Source organism: Hemicordylus capensis, chromosome 2 (assembly GCF_027244095.1).
Source record: "Hemicordylus capensis ecotype Gifberg chromosome 2, rHemCap1.1.pri, whole genome shotgun sequence".
In the NCBI taxonomy this organism is placed as follows: domain Eukaryota; kingdom Metazoa; phylum Chordata; class Lepidosauria; order Squamata; family Cordylidae; genus Hemicordylus; species Hemicordylus capensis.
Genome location: NC_069658.1, coordinates 394,590,037 through 394,615,183, shown reverse-complemented (window position 1 = coordinate 394,615,183; position 25,147 = coordinate 394,590,037). Strand labels below are relative to the sequence as shown.

At 43.0% G+C, this 25,147-nt stretch overlaps 3 protein-coding genes and 1 long non-coding RNA gene across 5 annotated transcripts in view; 1 reads left to right on the top strand and 3 right to left on the bottom strand.

Moving 5' to 3' along the window:
• Positions 1-397: 397 nt before the first annotated feature.
• LOC128346404 (uncharacterized) lies at positions 398-2,301 on the bottom strand. The gene is made up of 2 exons (XR_008316944.1): positions 2,128-2,301; positions 398-1,316 (listed from the first exon to the last, which is right to left on the bottom strand). It is a non-coding gene; the product is annotated as an uncharacterized LOC128346404 (long non-coding RNA).
• Positions 2,302-2,343: 42 nt separating this feature from the next.
• Positions 2,344-9,205, top strand: ARMC7 (armadillo repeat containing 7). 2 transcript variants are annotated; one of them, XM_053299678.1, is made up of 5 exons: positions 2,354-2,502; positions 3,840-3,986; positions 5,742-5,836; positions 5,932-6,075; positions 8,344-9,205. In XM_053299678.1, the coding sequence occupies exons 3-5, from the start codon at positions 5,746-5,748 to the stop codon at positions 8,679-8,681; spliced, it is 573 nt and encodes a 190-aa protein (XP_053155653.1). In that variant the 5' UTR covers positions 2,354-2,502; positions 3,840-3,986; positions 5,742-5,745; the 3' UTR covers positions 8,682-9,205. The 2 variants fall into 2 exon arrangements, with proteins under 2 accessions (XP_053155652.1, XP_053155653.1); XM_053299677.1 differs by lacking the exon at positions 3,840-3,986 and having other exon boundaries at positions 2,344-2,502.
• A 331-nt stretch (positions 9,206-9,536) lies between these two features.
• Positions 9,537-17,559, bottom strand: NT5C (5', 3'-nucleotidase, cytosolic). Its single transcript, XM_053293461.1, is given in 5 exon segments — positions 9,537-9,662; positions 9,746-9,803; positions 9,805-9,870; positions 11,848-11,948; positions 17,455-17,559. Coding segments are annotated over 5 exon segments (456 nt in total).
• JPT1 (Jupiter microtubule associated homolog 1) overlaps positions 17,281-25,147 on the bottom strand; it is a 21,948-nt gene continuing 14,081 nt past the window's right edge. Inside the window, exons 4-5 of the mRNA XM_053297647.1 lie at positions 24,685-24,706; positions 17,281-18,310 (exon numbers count right to left, since the gene is read on the bottom strand). Of these exons, the coding sequence (XP_053153622.1) occupies positions 18,162-18,310; positions 24,685-24,706 (171 nt within the window). The 3' untranslated portion in view covers positions 17,281-18,161. The remainder of the gene's footprint in view (positions 18,311-24,684; positions 24,707-25,147) is intronic.

Sequence of the window (25,147 nt, the reverse complement as noted above, 5' to 3'; positions counted from 1 at the left end):
CAGGTCTCACCAGAGGAGCCAGACAAAGAGTGCCTCTCCCATCAACAATATGGTGAGACGTAACTTTAATAAATCTATGCCGGATCGGTCGTCGCCCGGGTCAACAAGGACTGCGCCAGATGCTATAGTCCCTGGACATCTGGTGGCAAGTGGGCAACAGGACTCAGGATCTTCAGTTGAGCAACCAGGGCTGGAGACAGCAAAGTTACTGGAAGAAACGCCGATTATTATTATTATTATTATTATTATTATTATTAATTCAATTTCTATACCGCCCTTCCAAAAATGGCTCAGGGTGGTTTACACAGAGATATAATAAATAAATAAGAGGGATCCCTGTCCCCAAAGGGCTCACAATCTGAAAGAAAGAAAGAAAGAAAAAGAATATCTATGCAAGTTTACTTAAATTGCACAATTTTTATTTGAAGCACATTTATAATTGTGACAGGAGTACAAAGTATATGCAGCACTTTTTGAACAAATTGATTTGTATTTGATAATAAGGTAGAGATTGTCATTCATTTTATGTGCAGGAATGTATAGGAGAAAAAGCAAGATTCAGAATTTCACATTAAACCATTAAAAGCAGTTGGATATATTTGTTTTACAATCAAGCCTTTACCTTTCATCATCCTGTATTTGTAATTCATTTACAGAAATTAATGTTTCAAAATTAAAAGTGTTTCAAAAAGGAAAGCAAGTTTTACTTTGTGTACCCGAACCTAGAAGCTCCTGCACAGAAATTAGCAATGTTAAGCATGCATTTTAAAAAATCCATAGTGAGTCTATAATATTCACAAGAGCAATAAAAATTACCAAAATAAAAAATGGGGGGGTCACTTTACATGAAATGTTTAGAGTGGCAGAGATTCAGCAAAACTCAGCTCGTCATCCAAGTCATGGCAAGACCATTTCCATTGAGCATACAATTCAAAGCCATCTTTTTTTAAAAATCAAAAATTTCAGATTTCCTCAGCCTCAAAACTCTGTTCTGCAGCTAGACAAAGCATAATCTCTCCAAGGAGGCATTAGAAGTCGTTAAGATCACTTAAGTGCACTGAGAAGCCCGGGGGTAAGAAACCCCAGGTAACAACGGTGTGCAAGAGAAATACCACCCAGCTCATTTAGTTAGTGGGCCATTTAGGTGGCCTCAGTCTTGCTCCAGCAGTGCAGGCCAGGCCAACTACGAGGCAGTTTTCTTCTGTTGAAGCTCAGCCAGCTGTTGCTGTCGCCTCTGCAGCACCTCCTGGCGCTTCTCCTCGCGGTACTGGTGCTCGCGGGCACGGAGCTCGTCTACTTCAGGGAAAAAGCGATGTCTGCAGTAAACAGAGGCACACAGGGAATTCAGCAAACCCGACAGCCCAGTCTCCTCTCTGATGGAGCAGGATTCCTTAAACCAAATTATTTCCCCTTCCTAGCAGCAAAATTCATTTCTCTCTATGGAGGGTTAAAATATGGGGAAGGAGCCGCGTAATGCAAGAGACTGCGTGCGTGCCCACCAAAACACTCTGCAATGGAGGACATGGACCTTTCGTGTACAATGACATGTGAAGGCATCCAAGAGTTCCGCATCTGTGTGCGACGGCAGTCTTCGGAGGAATGCCCGAGAAACAGCCGTGTGTTGATTTGCTACAGCAGCCACGCACATATAAAGTCTTGTGGCATCTTAAAAACCAACCGATTTATATGGCACATGTTTTTGCGGGCTCTAGCCCACAGAGAGCTCACGCCACAATAAATATTAGTGTTTTAGGGTCACAGCCAGGGGTGTCGCTATAATTGAGCAAATGGGTTCATGGAACCCAGACCCCCCAACTCCACCCCTCCCGATTTCCTTCATTAACGCGCTCACTCCAAGGGGCCTCCAGGGAGAGGGGAGAACACGGCGCCCTCTTCCTTAGCTACGCCCCTGGTCACAGCTCCAGATCCGGAGCTCAGATGAGATCTCGCAAGCACAGCGCGCTACTTCCCTACTAAAAGTGGACCTTCTTGCCAGAGAACGAAAGACACAGGGGGACGCTTTTAAATAGCCGCTTTGCATACAGGGCGTTTGCAATACAAGCCTCTTGTTGCCCCCTGCACACAGCCTCCCCGGCCTCAGGGGCATCCCTCCAAGCCTCCCCACACCTGAACACGAAGGCGGTCGCTAAAGCGCAGAAGATACTTCCAAATAACAAAGGCTTAAGCAGCCGCTTCTTCCTCGACATGCCCGCCATGGTTGCAAAAATATTGGTTGCAGACTAGAGGACAGGCAGGCACTAGCGTTGGGTCCCTCCTCCCAGTGCAACCCTCCCGCAGGCCTCCGTACCTTCCTCCTCCCCGCCCTCCGGTTGCCTTTACTGAAGCCCTTCCGCCCATTCACGTGCGTAACTTCCTGTCTCCTCTGTAGTACACTAGTGAGCATCTCTTCGGCTTTTATGTCGGCTGGGTCAGAGCCTGTGAGCGTGTGGGGACGGCAGTAGAGAATAAAGCGAGGGAATTGAAAGAAGCCCGGGATAGAAGGTAATGGGGAGGGAAAGGAATTGGCATCCATTTCCTTTCTCGGTTAGTTTTCCCTTGTGGCATCCCTGAAGAAGACGTCCCTGCTATCACAGGGCTGAGAACCTTTGAGAACTCCTAGAAAGTGGGTTTCCCATCCCCATCCCCGCTTTCTTTTCTCTTAATACTAATATTGTAGAAGAGAAACGGGGGTACTCAGGGAAACTGATGGGCGAGAGGTTCAGGACTGATCAAAGGAATTGCTTTTTACAGCTTGTATTATTATTCTAGAATTCATTGCCATAATAATTCAGCTGCGGTAATTACCACTAGATTTGATGGCTTTCTAAAATGATGGGGCAAATTCGTAGAAGAGTTCTAGCACCGGCCATTAGTCATGACAGCTGCATAGGACCTCATAATCGGAGGCAGTATATCTCTTGGGCAAACTACGGAGGATGGTAGTTACAGGGGTGTAGCTATAATTGAGCAAAGGGGTTCAAAGAACCCAGGCCCTCCAGCTCCCTATTTTCTTCATTATCTCCCTCACTCCAAGGGGCCTCTAGAGAGAACATGATCCCCTCCCCCCTAGCTACATCCCTAGGTAGTCACCTTCATGGCCAAGTGTCTAGCTAGCTAGACGCTGCTGGAAACAGAATATTAAACTAGATCAGGGATCTCAACCTTGAGTCCCTCCCCAGATGTTTTTGGACTTCAACCTCCATAAACCCCAACCAAAGGCCACTGGGGATTATGGGAGTTGAAGTCCAACAACATCTGGGGATCCAACGTTGAGAATCCCTGAACTAAATGGTCTGTGGTCTGATCTAACAAGGCACTTGGTATGCCTTTAATGCTGTAGGGCAGGGTTCTCAAATTTGGATCCCCCAGGGGGTTCCCGACTACTCAGGAGGGAGCTGTCAGGAGGGTAGGGGCCCCAGTGAGGGACAGCTGGTGGCATGGTGTGTACGTGCCACACCAAAAAATTATCTTTCCTCCCTGGCCTCACTGACTGTTTTCCCTGAACATTTTATAACCTGCCTCCCCTGACTTCTGTAATCCCCCAAAAAACATTTTTGAGACTGGTTACAGGCCTGGTGAGGGATAATGGAAGATAGATGGAGACAGAAGCCAACAACTACTTGGCTCCTCCGCCAGTCACAAAGCCAAGGGCAAGCACAGCAGTGCCACTTCTTTGGCTGATGGGCCAGGGGAGGGTTCCTTCTCAAGAGACACTGCAGCTCTTCACTACACCTTCTTGACAGTGTCTCTTCCTGGATTTTGGATTCATGTGCAGGCTAAGTACAAATAATTAAGCAAGAAAGCTATGAAAAACTGACTCTTTCTTGATTTCTCCTTAGGTGAATCCATGTTTCCAGTAATTGCCACTATAAAGAGCAAATACCTAGTGAAAATAGCTTGGAGCCTGAAATTAGATGGGCAGTCTCAAACAAAGCTGGGGTTTGAAAAACTAAGTAGGAACAAACAAACTCATCCTCATTTAAAAAGTAAATGTGCTTTATCTATCTCTACCTAATCAAATCAATGGCTGACATCCTGACTAAAAAAGTATATGTTCTCCTAACCTCAGTGAAGCACTATCTCCTGCATTGGTCTGCCATGCTTTCAAAATGTGGGTACTCTTCCATTCTTGTTGAAAAGCATTATTTTTTGGAGCTTATCTGCACTCTGGGAGCACTCTGTTAGACTGGAAACACGTTGCTCGACTCTCAACATGTTTCTGGTCTGCACATCTTTTAAACATTGGGGGGTGGGGTCACATAGGTTTATATACTATTTTAGTGGAAATCAAAAAGTTTGAGAATCCTTGCATTAGGTTATTAATTTTATGAAACAATGTGTTTTTTTTAATGGATGTTTTTTCCATGGAAAAGAGGCAGAAAATTTGCCACTCCACGTATCTGGACATTTGAAAATTTTATTTTTAGTTAGTGAGGTCTTCCAAGTTTGGAGAAGTGAATGATATGTAGGTCCTGAACAAAAGCAAATACTGTTGGGATAGGTGCCTCATATTAAGAATAATGCTTGAAAACCACTACCTAAGGCTATCTTAAGAACAAGGAAAGCCCTGCTGGGTCAGTCCAAGGGCCCATCTAGTCCAGCATCCTGCTTCATGCAGTGGCCAACCAGGTATATCAGGGAAGCCCACAAGCAGCTGGGGGGGGGGGCGCAACTGCCCCCTCCCATTGGTGTTCTCTAGCACCTGGTGTTCAGCAGCATGCCCCCTCTGATCCAGATAAAGTATACATGCATTCAGGCCAGTAACCATATAGACTGGTGGCTGCCACCACCATATCCATTGGCAGCAAATTCCATAGTTTTAACTACATGTTGTATAAAGTACTCCTTCCTTTTGCCTGTCCTGAATTTCCCAGCATTTAATTTCAATAGATGATCCTGGGTTCTAATATTACAAGAGAGGGAGAAAAACTTCTTTTTATCCACTTGTTCCACACTCTGCATGATTTTATACACTTCTGTCATGACCCCTGCTCACCCACCTTCTTTCTAAACGAAAAAGGCCCACACATAGCCTTTCCTCATAGAATTGCTCCAGCCCCCTGCTCATTCTGGCTGCCCTTTCACCTTTTCTAGCTCTACAATATCCTTTTAAAGGTGCAGTGGCCAGAACTACAAATGGTATTCTAAGTGCGGTTGCACCATTGATTTTGTTTACATCTTGTTAGATAGTCAGTGCTGTAATTCTGAGAAGAGGAACAGAATGAAGTCATGTGTGGATAAGGTCTTAGCTTGAAATAATATTTGGTGTTATTTTAAAATGTATATTCTGCGTTTTTTCATCATAGGTGACCCAAAGTGAGTACAACTTTGTAAAATCTGTTCAGTTAAGGCAATAATGAAAACAACACACTACATTCTTGCTTGCATGCATGCATGCATGCATGCACGAAATATAAACATAGTACTGCAGCAAAAAACCAGAATAGCCAAACAGCAAATCAGGAACCTACTTCAGCCTCTCAGTCCACACCAAAAGCTTTATGATATAGCTAAATTTTAACTTGGTATCTAAAAGGAGGATAGGCTTGTGGCCCAATGAGTGCCCTCGGGAAGTTTCAAAGTGTTGGGGTCACATATAGTTCCATTCAGAGGCTAAAAATGAAAAATCAGGAAATAGGAACAGAAGCAGAAATCTCTTTCCTGCTAGAACTTTCCAGTAATCCTGTAACAGTATGCCCTTTAGAATATTATTCCAAGTGAAATTATACCTTTTGCTCTAGTGCTATGTCTCAAAACCAGAAGGATCTGCTAGGCCTGGGTCGACTTGAATACTTGCAAGCCCTAGTCACTGAGTTCCAGGTGACCGAGAGCTCTGGTGAGTATATTTTACTGGCTACTACGTCCTTTGGGCTGGGTTTATAAATGTTTTGCCCATTTCCTCATCTCAAGAGTTATTTTATCACATTACAGAAGCCAAGGAGCAGGTGCTGGCCAACCTAGCGAATTTTGCTTATGACCCCAAGAACTATGAATATCTCCGGCAGCTCAAGGTTTTGGACCTGTTCCTGGATATGCTTACAGAGGATAATGAAACCCTCGTGGAATTTGCACTTGGTAAAGCTGGGATTTCAACAGAGTTTTTCCAAAAGCTTTGGATCCATAGGAGATTCTATGGTGCTGGCCTTGCACTTGGAATTCGACTCCCAAGTCCCACATAAGCTTAGGGGCATTAGGGTCATAAAGGTGGTCAGTGAAGTAGAAGAAGATTAACCATTTCAGCTGAAAGCAACTTTCCCCATCTTCTCTGTACAGATCTTGGCTCAGCCATGTGGCCTTAGGCAAGCCAACCTCTCTCTCACCCTCAAATCCCCATCCATCTTACATTATTTTGTAATCCTTACAACAGCCTTGTATGTGGAACTTTCTAAAAGGCTATATACATGCTAATGATTATTATTTCAATCTATACTTTTTATCAGACCTAGGTAACATCTGCACGACGACTGGAACACAATCTAGCCAAGATAATTAAGGTGGTGTCCTTCAGAAAGGAGCAGGTATAGCAAGTCTTAAGACCCTGAAATAAAACCTGCGCTGGGCAGGACTGCACCTACTGGTTGATGATCCAGCTTTCTTGAGAAAGTCTCTGCATCCATGTGCACCCTGCAGTTGGGAATCCTGGATGATCAGGGTTGTGAACCTGCTCACAATGCAAGGGGTGGGCATAAATTACATGAGAAGGTGGCTTATTTCTGAAAGCCATGAATACCCCTCAAGGGTCCTAAAATGTACAGGCATCCCACATCCCGGAAAAGCCTGCTTGATCTGAAGTAGAAAAAGGTTGAAAGGAACAGGTGGGACACTGCAGAACTAATGAGAGCAGGCAGGTGAGCTTTTGAAAATGAAGACCAAATGATGGACCCTTGACAGGTACAGGTAGCTTACAGAAGTCCAGAGCACCACAGAACAGCAGTATACAGTGGAGTGCTCTTTTACAGAGACTACAGCACTTGTGAGGGCAGAGTGCTTTCTAGTGTCATGTGGGCAGAGTAGCAAGAATACTTTGGTTAAAAAAACAAACGGGAATGATTTTTCACCAGGAAAACAAGGGGATTATTGCAAGCAGAGGAGTTTTGCAAACATGAATATTTTGAGCAGCTTATTTTATAACAACACAGGGCTCTTGTTAAGATTTCCAAGTAAAAATTATGATTAGATATGGTTTGCAGAAAACCATGAATTAAATTGAATTTTTAATAAAATATAATAAATAACATAAGAGAATGCATGGCAGAGCATTAAAATGGTTTAACCATAAGCTAATATTGCCAAACCAAGAACCAGTCAACTCTGCAAGATGGAAATATGCAGTTCCCAGCATTATTCTGTTTCCCCCACATTCTGTCAAACCCCATATTTTGCAAATGCACACACATACTTGGAAATGTGTAGAATTCATTTTGAACACAGAATTTAAACTGTTTCAGATGTAGAAGTTTTTAATACAGAAAACTACTCTTGGTTTTTTCCACGTTTGGCATAGATTTTGTGACTTCTATGAAATCTATACATCAAGGGGTGAATACAGACTATTATTTAATGTAATTTAAATTTATTTATTCAATTTCTATATTGCCCATCCAAAAATGGCTCAGGGCGGTTTACACAGAGAAATAATAAGTAAATTTACCACAGTGATTTACCATGGTGTGTATGGAAACACTTGGTCAGCTGCCCTGCCAAGTGGTAAGGAGACTTCCCATTCCCCTGGATTTCTGATTGGGTGCAGAAGTGTGGTGTGATTTTTCTTTACCACTAGGCTGGACAGTACAGAAGACTGAACAACGATATGATTATATCTAGGGTTGTGCACAAACCAGTTTGGCAGGTCCTTTTATGGACAGGGGAGGTAAGAACACCCTTCCTGCGCCTTAAAGGATCCCCCCCTTCTGAATGTGTTCGTGCACATCCCTAATTATATCCACACGCCTAATTATTGTCTCTATTTACCCCAAAAGTGTGCTTCCTTCCTGTAGCATCCTGCTGTTTGGACTCTGCAGAATGAGGTTTGTCTTGCACCTCCTGAGGAAATATTTTTGTCATTATGGTTAATGATTATAGTACATACATAGGAAGCTACCAGCCTGATCCTATAGACGTTTACTCTGTTCAGAGGTGTGCATAAGGCTGCAATCAAAGACTCCATTATGAAGATGAATTCAATTGCCACTTATGCCTATATTTGGTACTTGACTGTTCCAGAAGAAAGCACACAAACTGGATAAGTTGCCCTAAACCTGCTTGAAACTCAAGCGAGAAGTAGGTAACAAGAGATAGGGTAAAAGCTTGCTACTGTCTCATTCTTATTCTTCCATATTTTAGGAGGCCTTTGTAACCTCTGCCTGGACAAAATCAACAAAGACTATATCTTGGAGGCAGATGGGGTAGCAGCTGTAATCAACTGCCTGTCCAGTTCCAATGAGGAGACTGTGATGTCTGCGGTTACCACTCTGATGTACTTGACCACACCGCAGTCTCGCCAACAGATCACGCCTCTTCCTGTGGTGGAGTGCATGCTACGGTTCTCCCTGTCAGCCAACAGGAGGCTACGCAACCTGGCAACTGTCTTCCTTGAAGACTACTGCACCCCTCTTCAGGTGGAGGAGGCCAGGAACCTGACCAAGCACACAGCTTTAGGGATCCCCTTGCCAAAGAATTAATGCAGCAGAGACAACCGCCAGAGAGAATTTGGCTGAGAAGCACATATTTCTGATATCATTAGAAAAGCCAGTTGTAAGGCAAATACATTCTGGCACTGAAAACCACCATTATGAAAATTGATAACCACTAAAAAGCACACAAGGGTACACACTCAGGGCAACCCTTCGGTGAGGTGAGGCGGTGCAGCAGCCTCAGGTGCAGATTATTGGGGTACATGTGAGGGGGCAAGATGCCCTGCCCCTGCTTTTAAAGAGGAAGGAGAGGCGGAAGCACTTGGGGGAGCAACATTTGGTGCCCTACTTCAGGTGCACCAAGACCTTGAACCACTCGCTACACATGCCCAGTTCTGTACCATTAGGGACTCCTGGAAGATTCTCACCCTTTTCAGCCATGTCAAGTTGTTTTTCAGTTAATTTCAATATCATTTGGAGGTATAAGTAATTGTTAAAGAGACTTTGTTATGATTGTGGCCTTGTAGTGGAGAGGAAATGGGAAAAGACAAAAGAACATTATTCTAACTTAATGTTTGTGTGTGTTTTTATTATGTAGCACAGTAAAGGGAAGATAGATTATTCTTATTACCCTGGGTTTTCTATCAGTCTTCTGGCTACACATATCTGCTACTGATCTTTTGAAGTTGCATTTACCTGTAAATAAGACAAAGACCCCACTTAGGGATTTAATGTTTTAATAATCCAAATCACCTAGAGCCGTGTGAGTGAGGCAGTTAAACCATAACTAACAACATCGTTCAGCTGAGCTACTGTTCCATTGGCAATGGGGGTGTGGGGGAATGGATCTCTTTTCTTATCTCATGGCACTTCCATTGCCACTGATGTCCATCTCTTCAGGCATCACTTGGAGCATTTACTTTTCAGTATTTTCCAGGACTCCAAGCTCCTTCATGGTGGCTACAACTTTAGATGTTTTTTATGGCAGCAAGAGAACAAATTGTGCTCCCAACTCAGATTCGGTTCTACCTTGAGAAGAATCAGATGAAAAAGTGCCAAGATGACCATTGCTTAGGAGATGAAATCGTTGAGCACTCTGATGTGGAAGCCACACCTCTAACTCCCATATCTATAACAGCATCCTTGTAATTGAAGATCAAATCAGCTGACAACTGTTTTATCTCTGGTCGGAATTAGTCACTCCACAAATTTAGGACCCAAGTGCTTTTCAACCCAGCTGAATTGTCAGGATGGAAAGAGCAGTATTGGATGAATTTTAAGTAGAACCTTTTTTTTAAAGTACTGTAGACTATGATAACCACCTTGGGGTTGTTTTAATGAAAGGCTGCATATAAACTTAATAAAAAATAAAATTAAACCAATACTGGGGTTGGATCCTGAGAGATGTGAGTGGAAGGAAGTTTGTGTCTGCAAACTTCCCTGCTGCCTCCACAGCACAGCCCCCTGCAGTCCCTGAAAATCTGCTCCTGAGTGCCAGGAGACCTTATAGGATGGTAAGGGGCATGGAAGGTTGGAGTGGGGAGGAGGATGTTGGCAAAAAAAAAAAAAGCACCCCCCTCTTATACAAACAGAAGTGTATGCATTTCTTTTGCACATTTTGTTTGTGCAAAGGCCACTTAAGATCTATCCAATGGTGTCTAGATGGCAGTGGTAGTCTAGAACTGAAAGTTGCAATAGTGTTCATCTGAAATATATTCTGTACACTTGCAGAGATGTTTGTTGCTTTTACACATTCTGAAATCTGGCTACCAGTAAAGATCCTGGTGGCCTCCTTCAGAATCCTGGGACTCTTAACTCACGGCATAAACTTTTTTTCACTTCACATTGTTCCAGCTTAATAAAAACATTCTCATAAAAAGGAGATGGGGCTGGCCAAGAATACAAGAGACAGCAATAGGTTCACATTTCTATGCAGAAGGTGAATGAACACAAGATCTAATCATATGTGATTGTATAAAATACAGTTAATTTGTGCTCTGCATAGAAATGTGAATCTATACACACACTCTATGGGTTATACCCAAAGTTTTCACTCTGCTAACAAAAGAACCCCTTCACACACTACCTACATACGTACCATATTCTATTTTATAAGCAACACATCTGTTCCTTTTCCATCAAAATTCAGGCTGCTCAGCCACTTTGAACCATAAAGTGTCATTCAAAGCCCATAGCATATTGTCTTAGGTTACAGGGTCTCATTTTATATAGAATATTTACACACTTAGTGATGTGATACTGTAGTCTAAAATGATCGTTGCCTTCCTGAGCCAATGCAGGCCAGCCTCTCTGTGACATCAGAGCAGCTAAGCCACTTGCATTGCTCTCCTGACAGTCAAGCCCCCACTGTGGTAACAGAACAAATAGTATCCAGTGATGGGGCAAACAGAAATGACAGAGACAGAAAGCAGCAGGGGTGGGGGACTAAGGAAGGCTCAGCAACACTCATAACCCATCATACTGATGATTGCTTTGCATACATAAGTTACAAAGGATTAGAGTCGAAGAAAGAAGTGCCGTAAGGGGAGGCTAACAATCACCAACTTTCTCTGGGATACAGTATTCATATTTTGATAAGAGGATTTGAGCAAATAAAACCTCAGTGCTGAAAGAATATGGCATTATTAGTTGCTATAGAAGAGTATGTGCACTAATATAATCATAAGAACAGCGCTGCTGCATCAGGCCTAAGGCCCATCTAGTCCAGCATCCTGTTTCGCACAGTGGCCCACCAGATGCCGGCAGGAGTTGAGGGCATGCCATCTCCTGGTGTTACTCCCCTGCAACTGGTATTCAGGCATCCTGCCTTTGAGGCTGGAGGTGGCCCACAGCCCTCCGACTAGTTAGTAGCTGTTGATAGACCTCTCCTCCATGAAGTTATCCAAACCCTTCTTAAAGCCATCCAGGTTGCTGGCTGTCACCACATCTTGTGGCAGAGAATTCCACAAGTGGATTATGTGTTGTGTGAAAAAGTACTTGCGTTTGTTGGTCCTAGATTTCCCGGCAATCAATTTCATGGGATGACCACTGGTTCTAGTGTTATGGGAGAGGTAGAAGAATTTCTTTCTATCCACTTTCTCCACACCATGCATTATTTTGTAGACCTCTATCATGTCTCCCCGCAGTCATCTTTTTTGTAAACTAAATAGGCCCAGGTGTTGTAGTTTTGCCTCATGGTCCAAGTGCTCCTTACTCGGGCATGTTGATCATCACTTGCATTGCTTCAATAGTTCCTGGAATAGGCTCCAAACTAAGAAAGAAGCCTGGCAACTCATACACACTGGCTACTTTAACCTAAAATCACTTGCATAGGATGATATTGTATAAATGTTCTTAGAAGAGTGTAATGCTTAAGTTTCAACTTACTTTGAAGAGCAAATGGAGAAACCAGAAAACATTTCCTCCCCATCAGAAGGGCCAAAGAGCTTGTTGATTTCCAAAACGGCAAATATTAATCAAGTAGTATCACAAATAAAGCCACCTTTCAAGCAGGCAGCCAAGACTGTTGTATTTATGCAGGCGTTCTATGGCTATGGTTTATTCTCATTATTATGATTTGCCCCTTTGTTTTGTAGATGCATTTGACTGATTTCACATTGCATTTTATTTTTCCACTGTTCCTGGAAAATCTCAGCTGAAAACCAAATAATAAATTTTCTAAAGCAAATACATATTGAAGGAATAGCACTAGAATGATTCTTTTATTAATCATTGTTTAAATAAGCCCCTGCTCACTGAGCAGAGGCACCTTTTCAAAGTGGTGATTCTCTTTATTGAGCAGAGGGAGAGCAACTGGCCCTATCTAACCCTAACACTGCATCCCTCTAGTGGCTGTTGCTGGTGTCTATCTCCTGTTTTTTAGACTGTGAGCCCTTTGGGGACAGGGAGCCATCTTTAGGGACCATTCAAATTAATTGCTCCTACATGTGATCAAGGGATGCTTGGTGCGGGGAGAGCGCCAGTTCTACTGTTTGTGCAAGCTTTGTTTCATCACAGCACTAAATCTTTCCTAAGGTTTTATTACTGGGTGAAAACCATGTAGTGGTGATCAAACTTAAAGAAATTGCTCCAGATTTTTCAGGAAATCCCAGAGTTCCAGATAGTTCAAACACTGGATTAAATTCACTTTTTTACATTTGTTCAGCACTACCATTTTAATTCTAAATATATAGTAGAATTGTGCTAACTCAAGCCATATACAAGAATGACTGAACTGAACAGTTCAGAAACTCCTTCAGAAAACCAGAACTTTCTGGAAAAGTCATCAAACTACCCCTCAGAGAGCAGGCACCTGTGTATCATCCTGTCAGGTGATCAAGATTTTACTATAGATCAGGCACAGACATGCAATGAACTGGTTGTCTGTATGGGACAAAACAGGATGGAGATTATAGGCTTGGACCACACTACATGCCTGAGCCAGAGTTCACTACCTATTTGTCTATAGAAACCTCTAGTAAGGAAGGAATTAGTTGTACACAACTCAAGCTTGACTTTGAAAAAATGATGCTCCATTTCTCCTCTTTGCTAGAGCTGGATGAGTTAGGTAGATTCAATTTTATGGTCAACATCATTCAGGCCACACTGCACTACAACCTAAAGTCTGTTAAGCAGTCATTTGAAGCAAGTATTTTGTAAGAATTGAAACCAGGAGTCTTATGGCAGCTTAAAGACTGAACACATCTTAGGATACATATTCATAAACTAGAACTATGATGGAAGTATCAGATGGAACGAATCAACAGGTCCCAAATAATACAATCTACAAAACTCATATTTTCCCAATTTACACCATGTGGGGAATACAGGAAATAGTTCAAATATGCAGTGTTTTTAATATGATAGGAATATGTTCACCACACAGAGTGCAAACATTTGTTTTGTTGCACAGGGAAACAGTTCAAGTCCACACAGAGAATCTGCAGATAGCAATTGTGAGGAGTCTTGCTGGTCTTATTCCAGTGTATAACCCACTTTAAAGAAATAATCTGCCAGTAAAAACTTCTTTTTGCTGTCACCTTTGAGTTGAAATTTTGTCCATAGTAAGGAAGTCCCACATTTAGTGGTATTCCATAATGGAGGGTAGTTTCTTGTTCTTTCATATCAATATTCGACATTTCCCAATTGTAAGAAGCTGAATCAGTTCTTGCCAGTTGCCAGATTATTAGAACAGCAATTTGGTTTTATTTTTAAAGGGGGCAACCAACCAGTTGTATTTTAACATGAAGAGCAAGGCACAGGATGTGCAATATTGATGGGGCACATGCAAAGAATGAGTTCTAGTGTGCATGGGTACAGTCATTTGCTTTTTAGAGATATTGATGATGACCTACATCAAAATGAGAAATTGCATGGAGATGCTACTGCAGTGGCAATCCCTCCATCCCTCTATAGCTACCTGTGCCTCCCAAAATGTGCCGCTGAGGGCTGGGGAACTGTCGGGCACATCTTTGGGAGGCACAGGTGGCTGTAGAGAGGAGGGAGGGCACCAAATATCACCCCTTTCCTCTGTGTACAAATGCATTACCCTTAGCAACTCAGCTGGTGTGTGGACTACAAATTATTTCAATTGTATTATGCATTATCTTTAAAAACTAGACTTGCTTCATAATAAACAACTTTATTCAAAGAAAGTGAATCCTAAGCACTATTCAAGATTAATTGAATTGTTATTAAGTTCATTTTAATGGAATTTAGTCAGGATTCACTTTTTGCATCTGATGATGTGCTCTCTGGTTTGTAAAACTTTATGCTTAAATACATGGACAGAGCACGAGTTCTTCCACCAACACTGTGGATGCTATGTGACAACATCTTTAAGGGGCCACTGGACTGTTTCTGCTGCTGCAAACGTATTGTAAGGCAATTGTGTTAAAAGCAGCATGTTAAAGCCTATACACGGAACATTAAACAAGGATATTTACTTTTGATTTCAAAGAGATCACTATTCTGCCCAACAGTTGTCTTCTGTTTCTGGTAAGTAATAGGTACCATCTTCTAGTAAGTGATCTTGCGTAGTATTTCCGAGTCTCGGGAATAGGACCATAGCTCAGTGGTAGAGCATCTCCTTCGTATGCAGAAGCTAGAAGACTCCTGTCTGAAGCCTTCAAGAGCAGTTGCCGGTCCATGTAAAAAATGCTGAGTTGGATGGAGCAATGGTCTGATTCTGTATCAGGCAGTTTCCTATGTGCCTCTCCTTGTATAGATTAAGCCTTTTACAAACACATTCCCCATATATCCCTAATCAGATGCCATTCTGCATGTGGGCTACATAACTTTGGATTACATTCCTTTGTGGCATAAAGGCTCTACTTAGGGACAAACCAATATATTTTCATTGTTGCATAGTAAGCATGTTTATTGTGAAGATGTATATGGGAAACTTGTTTTAAATACTTAATATTTATATACTGTTTTTCAACAAAAATGTTTCAGAGTAACTTGCATAACAAGAGGAATAATCAATTTAAAACATGGATTTAGAAATCAATCTGTCCTGTTTTACATTTTAGTGGCTTTCACTTAGAAATTATGCAAGTGATGAATATTTGTTATTTCTATTCTGCCTTTCCCAAGTACAAAATCAGGATAAGATGGTCATCAAAAAGAGTAAATACACAAATATCATCTAGCATAATTAAGAGCAGTGGTTAGACATCTGGTAAAGCAACCTAAAAATCCTTGCAGAATAAAAAGGTTTGTAAAACATCACAGAAGGGGGAGCCTGGGGTTGACCAGTTCATGAACTACAGCCAGGGAGGCAGGTTGTCCAGAAGGCCCCAAGAGCATCAGTGGTTGGGTGCGCTTAGCTGCTTGCAGTTTTGGAGGCTGTGGCTGCTCTTGTGGGGCAGTGATATTGCAACATGGGCTATGGCCCCTGAGGTGAGCATAAGGTGATCTACTGCATGATCTAGTGGTAGGTCTGTGGCAGTGCCATATTGGCAAGTAACACTGGTATGTATCATAGCCTCAATCTATGGACTCTTCATGCCTGCCATAATCTGTCATAGTGTCTTAGGTGGGTCTGGGAGCAGTACTCCATATGGAAAAACACTGGTACTGACAGGGGTCGGAGGGATGTATGCAGTCTGTGTACCTGGAGCGCCTGTATTCTTTATAGTCCTGGTTCCTTTCTCCATCCCCATGTTGGACTGTCTGCTGGAGTCCCTTATGGGAGAGAAAGGCAGCTCCATCTCATACTCTTCATTGGAGTAATGTCCTGCATAGGGATTGAGCTCTTCATCAAGGATGGGTCTAAAGGCACATCAGAGGCTTGTGCCTCAGAATCCAACTTGTGCTGCAGCCTTGGGATGGTAGTGGGCAAACGAGTTCAAAACCTCAGTGGCTTTGGGTGTGCTTCCTTTTTTCCAGAGGTTCGAGGTCTGCAGGAGATGGTACCAGTCTGCTGTCCCAGTGCACTGACCAAGGTGGAGGCAGAAGCCCCTCTAGGGGATTTGAATATTGTCTCTCTGCAGAGACTGGCAGAGTAGTTGTCAGGTAGATCCCCAAATCAGAGGCCATATTTGGGTGAGCTGTAAAGACTATCTCAGTAGTTAAAGAGGGAGCAGTATAGGCAATCTCCAATAATATCATAGGATGGGCATTTAGCACTTGTACCTGGAGAAGGGAGCAAAGCCTCATGGCGCAATTGTGGTGTGCCTGCCACATGAAGGTCTAGCAAATTGCACAAGCTTTGACTCCGTGCTCTTCCCCTAAACACACCAGGCATAGTGAGTGTCCATCAGCAATGGGGATTTTAGTTGTGCAGGACAAGTAGTTCTTTAAAAAGGCTTTTGTAGCCATGAGCACAGATGGGTCAAAGTCCATGGGGAATGGGGGAGACCAGGAAAAATACATGCAAAATGAGAAGGGCAAGAAAACTATGAGAGGAAGGAAAGGCAAAATAAAAGAGGGTAGAACAAAACAAGTACTTAACAAAACTCTCAACATTTTATTTTGGAGGGCGGGGGGGTAAGGCTCTCCGAAAAGTATGAAGCCTGTGGCAGTGACAAACAGAGAGTAGAGAGGGACAGCCATGGAGTAACTACAAAGGGGGAAAGGCTACTGCCAAAATCTATCCATTTTCAAACTCCAGAAGGATCCAGAGTGGTCTCTGCACAGTCACAAATCCCATGTGTGTGATGCACAGAGAGCATGAAGAACAGGTGTAATATAGGCTGAATGCCTAAACCCCACCAACTTTCTGCACTAATTTTTCAAACAGCCTTCAAAGTTAACCCCATGTAGAACACATTGCAGTAGTCTAGCCTGGATGAGATAGTTACAGTGAGAAGATCCACACTATCCAGATAAGGTCATAATTGCCACAGCAGCCAAAACTGGGCAAAAGTTATCCTGGCCATGGCTACCACCTGTTTATCCACCATCAGCTGCAGATCCAGAACCATCCTTAAACTGGGTATTTGATCTTTTGCGGGGAGTGCAACCCCATCTAAAATTGGCTGTATACCTCCAGCCAGTCCAATGGACTCCAATCAATTAAGCCTCCACCTTGTCCAGATTAGGTTTCAGCTTCTTCATCCTCATCCACCTCAGAACTGCTTTCCAAACACTTGAGTGAGCAGTATACTAAACACATGCCTTGAAAATAAAGCTCCCACACTGCTTCAAAATTTCTATATCCTTTATTTTTAAAGCAACAATCCAGCTTTGTCAAATTACAACACACATTTAGAAGGATGAGATTTTCACCTCATGGTCAAGCACTAGCATGATCATGCATAGCACTGGAGTCATTTGGACTAGAATGCCCCAGAATTTTTCCCCACCCAATACTCACTTTTGTAAGACCCATTCCATCTTCACTTAAAAATGGAAGGTCCAACACTGGGGCAACAGAACAGCAGGCTCGCATCACCAGCACTATATTTGGCACTGGCCTCATCTTGTCGTGGCTGAACCAAGATTCCTCTTGTTGAAGGCAGCATGGTAATTACTAGCACCACATCTCTACTGTTCTGTAATGCGCAACAGGGCTTCCGACATTTACCAGTGATGGAATGATATATTGAATAGCCAACCAGTACGTGTGGCAGAGATGAGTAGGGAAGAGAATACATTTGTCAATTATCTCCTGATATGTACAACCCTGACTTTCCACCATTCTAAGCCACCTAAGAGGTTTCTACAAATTTCAGGACAAAGATGCCACCTAGCACATTCAGAACCAACCAGCCTAGTTTATGATACACACTACTAGATACCTTAGAAATTCTCCTGTCAGCCATGGGCTGCATAGCGAATACCACTGCTCTAAGTCTACCACTAGGGGGGGAACCACACATGCCACTTCCAGTAGACCCAAGAGAGACAAGACAGAAGTTGAAAAAACCTTCCTTAAAAAGAGATGAAGTACATAAAGTGCTTCTTTTAATGATCGTTTGAGATGGACAGTCAGGCTCAAGTTGTGCAGTTCACAAGCATGGAAGGAAAACAAAAGATGACAGACATGAGTTCCAAGTAGTTAGAAGGAGCAAAAGATCAAGTTTAACCAAGAACTAGGCTGGACTTTCCGCCAGGTGGATTTCTCCTAGATGGTGCAGGTGGTGGGGCTACTGGGCTGGGAACAGGTGCTGCCGGCACGGGCTTTTCTTCACTCAGACCTGAAGCGGCTTCTATTTCAGCTTCAATATTTTCTAGAAAAGACAACAGTAGCAATTATGTGGAGACAGAGCTATTCCCCCTTAGCTAAGCATTACCACTACTGACAGGAAGTTCAGAAGGTTTATAATTCAAGCACTCCTACTATTTGTACTGCTGTGGCCAACTAGGGCTCAGGTGAGCCCAGGCCTCTGGTGTCCTACTTGCTGCTTATCTCCCCTTCTCACCCCATCCCAATGTCATAGAGCTGCTCCAGACCATTTGTTCTGCTTTGAAGCACTGACTCCTTGATAAACTTAGGGGTGGGAGAGAAAACTCCCAAGAGCTCTCTACTCTGCAAACACACTGGTATAACATACATTAGTTTGTTTTTAGGAGCCTGAAGTGTGCATGTTGGAAGGAAGACTCGGGGGGGGGCTGAATTTGGGTTTCTTCTAACCCTCCAATTCCAAGTAGTGCGGCCTTCTTAGAGCAAGGGGCAACTCGTTTCAAATATAGGAGTCAGCCCAGAGCAACTCCAGTTTTGTTGAGGAAAGTGTTAGTTTCATAGTTGGCTAGTTTTGACAACTACATTCCATGTGCTATTTTGGCAAAAAAAGACCTGGAATGGCTCATGCACCCCAGTCGGATTGTTTAGAAATTCCTTGGGAAGCAACTCTCCGAGAGATTGCCAGGCTCTGTTGGCTGACCAAGCAGCAGTGACCGGTTGCATGGGTAGAATTCTTGCATATGAATATAAGAATGTTCTTATCAGTCAGACAGCATGACTACATTGAAACTAATGCTTTCTTCAGTTATTCCCACTTATGTGCAAGTATGAATGCTTATAGTACCAAATAGACTTCTAGGAAGGGAACCAATATTAAATATTGAGATTAGACTTTCAAAGAACAGTAGGCTGCATTTGCAAACTCTTTCTACAGTCTTACTGCTGGAAATATTCTTAGTCTGCTACTTGTTTCTAGGATGACTATTTAATATCATCAAGACTGGATCTAAGGATGTTCAGGCAATAGCTTTTGTTGGTGGAAGCGTTCTGTGCATCTCAAAGCTTCTCATGCGACAGCAGTAGCGGGTCTAAGGAGAAATATTTTTACTTGAAACACTCAGGTCTTCAATCTGGTACAAGAGGGCAGGAGTCCCAGTTTGCAGACAGATAAACACTATCTAGATGTATTATTACTGTTTTCTAGCTGCAGCTGCACAGTTTTCCAGACACTGCTGCAATCAGTGATGGATCTAAAGCAAAGGTGCCCCTGGGATGCTTTTCCACAGCAAGCACATGCCTATTTCAAGCATAAAGTTAAACAAGTGGTGCTTCTAAACATTCCCCATGATCCCCTGAAATAAAGTAATCATGCTCTGACCTGAATCATACTGCATGTCTGACAGCCCAATTTAACATATATACTACCAACTGCCTGCCAACTTGGCAAGATGGCTGCAGCCAAGGCCAGTGATTCATGCTGCTTGAATGCTCCATTGTCAAGACTCAGTGAGCAGTTAATTCTATGATGTTGTGTGGAGTTCCAAACAGCCTTTTTCTCCAGTGACTGTATATTCAGCAGATGACTCGACTCCAGCACCGCCTCATTTTCTAGATCCAAATAGTGACCCTATATATTTCAGAGTGCTCAGATTACAAAAGCCATCCAGCTTGCAAATGCCCCAAAGCTGCCAAATTACAAGTTATTCTCTCCATCTCCAAGCAAGTGCCATGCCATGTTTTGAATCTTTGCTTATCTAGCCAGCCTGATTTCCGGGGGGAGGGGGGGCTCTTTTGCAGCCTCGAGTTTCCCTGCACTTGAAGGACGTGAGCTCCATATTCCTCTGCTCAGGCTGAAAGACAGGCAAGCCCAGAGCTCTGAAGTAGGTAGTGAATAGCATTCACTCGCTACTTCAGTGCTGTAGGTCTGCTAGTCCTTCCGCCTGAGAAGCCATTCTACAGTGTTCTGAATTAACTGCAAGTTAGGTAGGTAGAAATCACTTTTTACATCATGCAGCCCTTCTCCAAGTGTTGCAATTAATGTTCACTACTGAAGCAGAGAATGTGTTACAAGTGGAAATTGTTCCTCAGTTATAGATTATATTACTATAGGCTCAGGCATAGTGGCATAAAGTAGCAGCATATTTATTTCCCAACAGGATCATGTAGTGACTTAGAAGTAAGAGTGTGCCGAGTTTTGCTCAAGCTCTCACCCAACTATTTCAGCTGGCATTTCTGGACAGAGCACACATGATACTCCATTAACGAAGAATTGTAAACCCTAGATTTAAGAGCATTTTACCTGCCAATTTGCTAGTTTATAAAAAAGACATTCTCTTGCCAAGCTACATTTCAAGAAGTGTCCTTAAATAACATAGTCAGCCTATCCTCAGTAGCCCATCTGTTTCAACTAGTTATGTGCACAGATAAAGTTCGCATTCCCAGGGGGTCTCTCTCTTCCAGGAATGCAAGCATTAAGCTGAAAGGCGCATTAACATTCATGCCTCAAGGAAGCCTGTGGGTAATCACTTGGTTATTCTTTAAACCTACATCCTCTGCGCAAGGTGTGGTAGCCATGGCTATTACCAAAGCTATTCACAAAATGCATCCAGACTAGTGTTGTACTAGCATAATGCTTTTGTGCTAGAGCAGGGCTGCACAGCTTTGGTCCTCCAGCAGTTTTTAGACTACAGCTCCTATCAACCCCAATCACAGGGGTCAATAGTTGGGGATGGTGGGAGTTGCAGTCCAATATCTGCAGGAAGGCTGAAGTTGCACAGCTCTGTGCTATAGCAATGATGGTGCACAAAGGAAGGAAATCTGTTCCAGATCAGTTCTCGAGCCAGGAGGATATTAATGCATCTCACAACATTTTGTACAGCACGTCATGCAACTTCACATGTGTCCCAGAAAAGGCATTCCGCTAGCAGCTGTGTGACATTGTGCAGCTCTGCTAACTCACGTGTTTGCAACTTAACTAGTGGTAATGCAACATTTGTCTGGATGGCAGCCTTTTCCATGCTTTTCAGATCCCTTTTGAATCTAAAGTTTCAAGAAGAGACTTGGAAAGGTTAGAAGTAGTAAATGACTAGCAGAAGCAGAAATATTTTATAGGGCTTACTACATAGAAAAGGTTGGTGGGGGAGTCTTAGTGATCCCAACGATAAATAGAAAGTGTGGGGTACACAATTGCCTGTACTCCACTAATTTGAGAGAGATGGTTTGGCACGATTCAAAGTGCAGTTCTTTGCCACCTATCGAGAAGCAAATTGTACACTAACATCCAACAGTTTATAGAACAACTAATTGCTAGCGGCACACACCTGTCCTTCCTATAGAATTCCATCTCTCCAGACTATAACCATGTAAATGCACATTTAACATGGGAACAAAATGCAGTTTTATTGCACCTAGGGAGTTGGAAGATCTCAACATTTTCAGGTCAGGTTATTCTTCTAACCTTGAATTTTAAAAATTTCTGGATGGCTAGCCACATGATGAAAGAGTCCTGTATTCCATTAAATAAGAAACATATCTTGAGAAGAAAGGGGAGTCGGAGGTCAACTATGTTTAGCGTGCACTAGACAAAGGAACCAGCTAAAGTTATTTGCCGGATTTTCTTTTAGAAGTCAGTCATCTCAGAAAGCTGTTTCATGCATGTAAAAAGCCAACTCAACAGTCAAAGATCTATGAGAACCCTGCAGACAGATTAAGTGAGTAATGACCACAGTCTGCCCCAAAAGGTATGTTATTTCACAGCTGATAGAGTTACCCATGAGCATAAGACATTAAGCATCATGGATAGCCGGTCTGCTTGACAAAGAATTAGACTAATTCCACTCTATCCACCCCTATTTTCCAATAATTGAATGCACTGGTTGCATGTTGATCTAGGTACTCCTTCTGCAGTGATGTAGATATATGTTCTGTCTGCTAATCAACTGGGGAAAGCACCACAATACTATAGTCAGTAGGACTGTGCATCTTGGCAAGAGTCAGCATTCCATTCCAGAATTCCCAAACCCCACCACAAGCAGTCAGTGCCTCATGCGGCAGCTGCCCCAGGGTAGAAGGGGATGATTTTCTTCAGTGGTGTATGGGATAATTTGCCTAGTAGCTGTCCAAGGTTTCAGAATGACAAACTTCATGAGCACCACAAACTTGATTTACTGACATTAACTACTATAACTAAGAGACTTCCTTTGTAATAACTGTGTTAATGAAAAGTCTCTCTCAAGTTTCAACATTTCTCTGCATTTCCAATGAACTCGTCCCATTTCCCAGTGCAACTATTATCCAATTTCCTTAAACTCAGCTTCAATGACATATGTTTGCCACACAAATCTTCCAGTTCCTGCTATCCTTTAAGGTGAAATGTGCAAGTGGCAGAAATTGAAATGTTCATGTACAGAATGATGTATACATACCCATCTGCACATTATTTGTGTAATGGAAGGCATACTCCTAGGTCCATGTGCCCGACAGAGAATTAAGTTTCTCATGTCTATGGATGCGTGAACTGATCCTTGCATACAGCCTAAATTAGACCAAAGAGCTTCAGAAAGCCGACACGTATGCGCACAGCACATTGAAGCACCTACTAGGGATGTGCAAAAGATTTCGGGCACAGATCGATCTGTGCGCGAAACAAGCAATTTCAGATGTCCCCCGATATTTTTTGGGGCCAAGCCAAATCACCCCTGATTAGTGCCCAAAAAATTTGGGTGATTCAGGATGACATCTCTTTGAATTTCCCGCCTTTTTGCCTCCATTCGTCTGAATGCAAAAAGGTCTGATGTGACATCAGCTCGAATTTTGGGTCCCAGGGGCAAAATAGTGGGGTGGGATGGTAGTGCCTAATGGATGGAGGCTACCACCCAAATTTCAGGGGAATTGGGCAAAGGACTGATTTTTGGGGAATTTTTGAAGTTTGGGGTACAGGGTTCTGTTTCAGAGGTATTCTGAGTGTGGATTCTATGATAGCAAATTAGAGTGGATTCATGGTGTTTCATTGAAAATCTCATTAGCTATCATAGAATCCACACTCAGAATACCTCTGAAACAACAGAACCCTGCACCCTATAGGGTGGCACCCTATGTGCACTACACTGCCACTTGCTCTGGGCCACCCCAGCACCCCCCAAGTGCAGTTATGGGGCTGCTGAAAGCTCCATGTATACCCTATGAGGAAAAACCTTAAAGACACATAAACTTCAACAATTCCCAAAAAATCAGCCCTCTGCCCAAATCCTTTGAAAAAATTCAGGTAGCTTCCTTGACCCTACCTGGCACTACCACCAACCCCACACTGCTCTAGGCCACCCCTTTGCCCCCCGCGTGAAGCTATACATTTGCTGACACCTCAATGCTTCTCTATGGGGAAAACCTTAAAGACGCGTAAACTTCAACAATTCCCCCAAAATTAGCCCTCTGCCCAAATCCTTTGAAAAAATTCAGGTAGCTTCCTTGACCCTACCTGGCACTACCACCAACCCCACACTGCTCTAGGCCACCCCTTTGCCCCCCGCGTGAAGCTATACATTTGCTGACACCTCAATGCTTCTCTATGGGGAAAACCTTAAAGACGCGTAAACTTCAACAATTCCCCCAAAATTAGCCCTCTGCCCAAATCCTTTGAAAAAATTCAGGTAGCTTCCTTGACCCTACCTGGCACTACCACCAACCCCACACTGCTCTAGGCCACCCCTTTGCCCCCCGCGTGAAGCTATACATTTGCTGACACCTCAATGCTTCTCTATGGGGAAAACCTTAAAGACGCGTAAACTTCAACAATTTCCCCAAAATTAGCCCTCTGCCCAATCATTCTGAAATTGGGGTGGTAGCCTCCACCCATTAGGCACTACCACCCCACCCCACCCTTTTTGCCCAGATCCCACGCTATGCCCCCGATCTGCCCCAAAGACACTAAAACTTCAAAAATTCCCCCAAAATCAGCCCTTTGCCCAATTCCCCTGAAATTTGGGTGGTAGCCTCCAACCATTGGGCACTACCACCCCACCCCACTATTTTGCCCCGGGACCCATTTTTCTTACCCGAATCAATTCGGATTTAATCCGAATCTGAACCAAATCAGGGGTGATTCGGGTAGCCCAGATTTGGGCACAGAGCGGGGGTGATTCGGTTCGGGTTCCGAACCGAATCACCGAAAACCCGAATTGCACACCCCTAGCACCTTCCCTCCCCATCTCAGCCCACATTAATCCAGATAGAGCCGTCAGTGCATAATGCTGCTGGTATACAAATGCTGCAATAAAAATTCAGTTTAAGTTGCGTCACAGGCACTATTTTATACAATTAAAGTAGTTTCTGTAAACATTTATCAGTCCATCCTCCTCCAACTGGGGAGGAATTTCTTTTAGCTTTCAATTCTAGAAGCCAGGAAGAAGGAAAAAAGATACTCACCAGGAACCTCAACTTCACCACCCTGGAAAAATAATTTTAAAAGGTTAGTTCCTGTTCTTTGCAACACAAACTATAAAATTTTACTTCTGTAGCCACCCCACCCAATGATAACAGGCAGTATAGTAGAAAATCTTTAAAACTGAGTGCAGAAAATGAATGTAATCACAAATCTCAAGACAGATGAGCATTTCCCTACTATTTCTAGACCAATATTTAATATATATCCCACATCTCCAAAAATGCCTGAAGTTTACAAAACATAATACATTTTTTTTAAATGCAGCCGTCTAAAGTACTCACTTGCAGAGATATGAAAACAAATATTTATATACTGCTTTTCATCAAAAGTACCCAAAGTGGTTTACATAGATATAAATAAATAAAATGGCTCCCTGTAGCCAAAAGGCGACCAAAGAGCCCTATGGTTTTCTTTGGTAGAATACAGGAGAGTTTTACCACTGCC